At 54.9% G+C, this 4395-nt stretch overlaps 1 protein-coding gene across 1 annotated transcript; it reads left to right on the forward strand.

Annotated features, from left to right (window-relative positions):
- Window positions 1–833: 833 nt before the first annotated feature.
- Window positions 834–3732, forward strand: UBC (ubiquitin C). Its single transcript, XM_075534484.1, has 2 exons — window positions 834–983; window positions 1829–3732. Exon 2 carries the CDS (start codon window positions 1832–1834, stop codon window positions 3659–3661), a length of 1830 nt encoding a protein of 609 aa, XP_075390599.1. The 5' UTR covers window positions 834–983; window positions 1829–1831; the 3' UTR covers window positions 3662–3732.
- Window positions 3733–4395: the final 663 nt, after the last annotated feature.

Raw genomic sequence — 4395 nt, forward strand, 5'->3', positions numbered from 1 at the left:
TTTGTTATTTTTTAAAATGGTGTGTGTTTTCTTTCCTGATGCAATCTCGGCACGCCACCTTAGCCCTCCACTGGAAAAAGCTCGTTTGTTTTTGGCTTTAGGTTTTTGATTTTGAAGTCGCCCACTTGGCCCTTAACACGGGGACATGCCTAGCCCAGCCGCGATTTCGGCCTTGGCACCCGCCCGGCCTGGCGTCAGGCGGGGACGCCGAGATTTGCTGAGTCATCGCCCCTGTCCTCGTCGGGGCCCGGGTCTTGGGGGGCAGGGGGCGACCTGGGACGGAGGGGGGGCGACCCCACCCCATGCGCTGGGCACGGGGGAGGGGAGGCCACAGGAAAACACGAGCATCATCGCGATTTCCAATGTGACCCTACATGATAGGCCCTGGGTTCTGGGTGGCGGCAGGGCGAGCTAGAAGGGAGCCGGCGCCCGGATTCTGAGGCCCCGGGGTCCCCATTAATGACTAGTTAGGAGCTGTGGTCGCACGGTAGCTGCGGAGGGGAGGGGGCGTCCGGGCCGAGGCTGCGGGAAAACCTGGAGGCCCGCCCGCTCCGGGCACCCAAGGTCATCCACGCCGGATTTTCTCGCCGCCCTCGCCCCGCACCCGCTCCTCACCGCCCCCCTCCCCCAGGCGCCTGGAGCCAGCGCCGGCTGGTTGAAGCGCGCAGCGAATGTGTTGATCCCTCCGCCAGTGCCTCAAAAGAACGGTCCTCTGCCCACCCGGTCCACCCCGAAAAACTCAGTCTTAAGAGGAGAACATATTATGACTGGCTTGGGTGAATTCGGGGGTTTCGTTTCTGCGGTGGGCCGCCGAAAGCATTGTGGAAAATAGTCCCTTCTCGGCGTTTCTGCGGAGGGATCTCTCCGGCGCGGCGGTTTGCGATGGCTATATAAGGAAGTGCCGGGTGGGGCGCAGTTAGATCCGTCGCGGCCGGAGTTCCTGTACTGCTGCTTTGTGTTCGCTGCGCTGCCATCGCAACTCGGTGAGGAGGGGGGTTCTCCTACGCGGGCCTGTAGGCCGGAGGGCCAGCGGGCCGCGAGGGCGGGCGGGGAGCGGGGGCTTTGGGAGCTGCGCGCCGCGGGCGGAGGGCAGCTCCCTTTAGCCGCTCAGGGCCCACAGCGGGGTGGCGGTTAGAGGGCCGAACGGAGCAAAATGGCGGTCGCTCCCGACTGACACGGACGGGCTGGAATTGAGGGACGAAACTGAAAGATTGTAAGTGTCTACAAAGTACCAGAGGGCCTCCCACCCCGACCGTAACTAAGCCTCTGGAGCGCGTTTTATCTTTTTTATGGCAAAGGGCTGGACAGCGTCGCTAGTCGAATCTGACGCGAACGTTTGGGTTTTGTGGAGCGAAGCGGCCTAAAACCCGACTATGGGCTGAGGAGCCGTCCGACCGTGACGGTGCCTCCCTTAGTGGATCTCTGCCCGCTCGGGGGAAGCCAGCGTGCCCCGCTGCCATCATGTGACCTCTTGTTAGCGCACAATCTGGGGTGGGGCCCATCTTAAACCCGGAAACGTGTCGCGTCGCTTCGTGGCAGTCACGGGACCAGGGAGGGTTGGGCCTAGGGCAGGCCCCACGGAGTTGACACGGGTAGACATTCTGCTGAGGGGTGCCGAGTGGGTAAGTTTGCCTTGGTCAACTGGCCTGCTTTTCCTCATAGGTGGACCAGCCTGGGCGCTGGCATTTGTCAGGCCTGTCCCGGTCCCTGTTGTGAATGTTTAGATGGGCTTTTTGTAATAAAGAGCAAAATTAGTCAGTTTTAGAAACATGCTAACGTGGGTTATCTGCTAAATGTGCGTGCCTTTTGTTGTTTTCTTTCTTAATAGACAATGCAGATCTTTGTCAAGACCCTGACCGGCAAGACCATCACCCTTGAGGTCGAGCCCAGTGACACCATTGAGAATGTCAAGGCAAAGATCCAAGACAAGGAAGGCATCCCACCTGACCAGCAGAGGCTGATCTTTGCAGGGAAGCAGCTGGAAGATGGCCGCACCCTGTCTGACTACAACATCCAGAAAGAATCGACCCTGCACCTGGTCCTTCGTCTCAGAGGGGGAATGCAGATCTTTGTCAAGACCCTGACCGGCAAGACCATCACCCTTGAGGTCGAGCCCAGTGACACCATTGAGAATGTCAAGGCAAAGATCCAAGACAAGGAAGGCATCCCTCCTGACCAGCAGAGGCTGATCTTTGCAGGGAAGCAGCTGGAAGATGGCCGCACCCTGTCTGACTACAACATCCAGAAAGAATCGACCCTGCACCTGGTCCTTCGTCTCAGAGGGGGAATGCAGATCTTTGTCAAGACCCTGACCGGCAAGACCATCACCCTTGAGGTGGAGCCCAGTGACACCATTGAGAACGTCAAGGCAAAGATCCAAGACAAGGAAGGCATCCCACCTGACCAGCAGAGGCTGATCTTTGCAGGGAAGCAGCTGGAAGATGGCCGCACCCTGTCTGACTACAACATCCAGAAAGAATCGACCCTGCACCTGGTCCTTCGTCTCAGAGGGGGAATGCAGATCTTTGTCAAGACCCTGACCGGCAAGACCATCACCCTTGAGGTGGAGCCCAGTGACACCATTGAGAACGTCAAGGCAAAGATCCAAGACAAGGAAGGCATCCCACCTGACCAGCAGAGGCTGATCTTTGCAGGGAAGCAGCTGGAAGATGGCCGCACCCTGTCTGACTACAACATCCAGAAAGAATCGACCCTGCACCTGGTCCTTCGTCTCAGAGGGGGAATGCAGATCTTTGTCAAGACCCTGACCGGCAAGACCATCACCCTTGAGGTGGAGCCCAGTGACACCATTGAGAATGTCAAGGCAAAGATCCAAGACAAGGAAGGCATCCCACCTGACCAGCAGAGGCTGATCTTTGCAGGGAAGCAGCTGGAAGATGGCCGCACCCTGTCTGACTACAACATCCAGAAAGAATCGACCCTGCACCTGGTCCTTCGTCTCAGAGGGGGAATGCAGATCTTTGTCAAGACCCTGACCGGCAAGACCATCACCCTTGAGGTGGAGCCCAGTGACACCATTGAGAATGTCAAGGCAAAGATCCAAGACAAGGAAGGCATCCCACCTGACCAGCAGAGGCTGATCTTTGCCGGGAAGCAGCTGGAAGATGGCCGCACCCTGTCTGACTACAACATCCAGAAAGAATCGACCCTGCACCTGGTCCTTCGTCTCAGAGGGGGAATGCAGATCTTTGTCAAGACCCTGACCGGCAAGACCATCACCCTTGAGGTGGAGCCCAGTGACACCATTGAGAACGTCAAGGCAAAGATCCAAGACAAGGAAGGCATCCCTCCTGACCAGCAGAGGCTGATCTTTGCAGGGAAGCAGCTGGAAGATGGCCGCACCCTGTCTGACTACAACATCCAGAAAGAATCGACCCTGCACCTGGTCCTTCGTCTCAGAGGGGGAATGCAGATCTTTGTCAAGACCCTGACCGGCAAGACCATCACCCTTGAGGTGGAGCCCAGTGACACCATTGAGAATGTCAAGGCAAAGATCCAAGACAAGGAAGGCATACCTCCTGACCAGCAGAGGCTGATCTTTGCAGGGAAGCAGCTGGAAGATGGCCGCACCCTGTCTGACTACAACATCCAGAAAGAATCAACTCTGCACCTGGTCCTGCGCTTGAGAGGAGGTGTCTAAGTTGTGCCTCCTTTTAAGCTTTCAACAAGTTACATTGCACTTTCCTTTGAATAAAGTTGTTGCATTCCCAAGTTGTGTTGTTTCATTTTAGTGTTAATTAGGTTGTTTTGGGGTGGGGTGTAGGGGGTTGTGGGAACAGGCTCTTGGTTGGGGATAAAGGGGAATCAAGGTGGCAGTTTGGTTTACAGCTTACTCAAGTGTTCAATGGGAGCCATAGTAGAAATAAAAGCTTTTGGGAGAATTGGTTATTTCCCCCCTCCTCCCGTATCTCTTGTTTATTTCCAAGTATTAAAATGTGGTTTGGAGTAATGGTGGGATGTACTGGGGGGTAGGTAGCTTACTGGGAGAGCAGGGAAAGATTTTTAAGTGGGGTTATAGGCGGGGGTGGGACACTACCGGAAATTGGGTTTAACAACCACATGTATACAAAGTTAGATTTAAAGGGTGTATGAGTAATGGGCTCTGGGCTGAAAATTCATTACATGTGAAGCTGCTACTTCACATGGGTAATTTAGGAATAAAAGGGTTTGTGAGGAAGCCACTGTAAGGTACTAGCTCCCTGAAGGTTCAAAATTGTCCAGAGGTCCTTTAAAGGACTTGAAATTGTATTTTCACCCAGATGGTGAAACATCTACAATTTGTAGAAATTTGTGGCCCCACCAGTTGTAGGCACTAGTACGTCCTTCAGAGTTCACTAAGGAAAATTGAACAAGAGACAAGCTTTCTACTCTATA

This window comes from Tenrec ecaudatus, chromosome 16 (assembly GCF_050624435.1).
Source record: "Tenrec ecaudatus isolate mTenEca1 chromosome 16, mTenEca1.hap1, whole genome shotgun sequence".
Classification (NCBI taxonomy): domain Eukaryota; kingdom Metazoa; phylum Chordata; class Mammalia; order Afrosoricida; family Tenrecidae; genus Tenrec; species Tenrec ecaudatus.

Bases quoted from the DNA above. Each gene is read 5' to 3' on its own strand.
- UBC (XM_075534484.1), top strand. From the start codon at position 1,832: ATGCAGATCTTTGTCAAGACCCTGACCGGCAAGACCATCACCCTTGAG.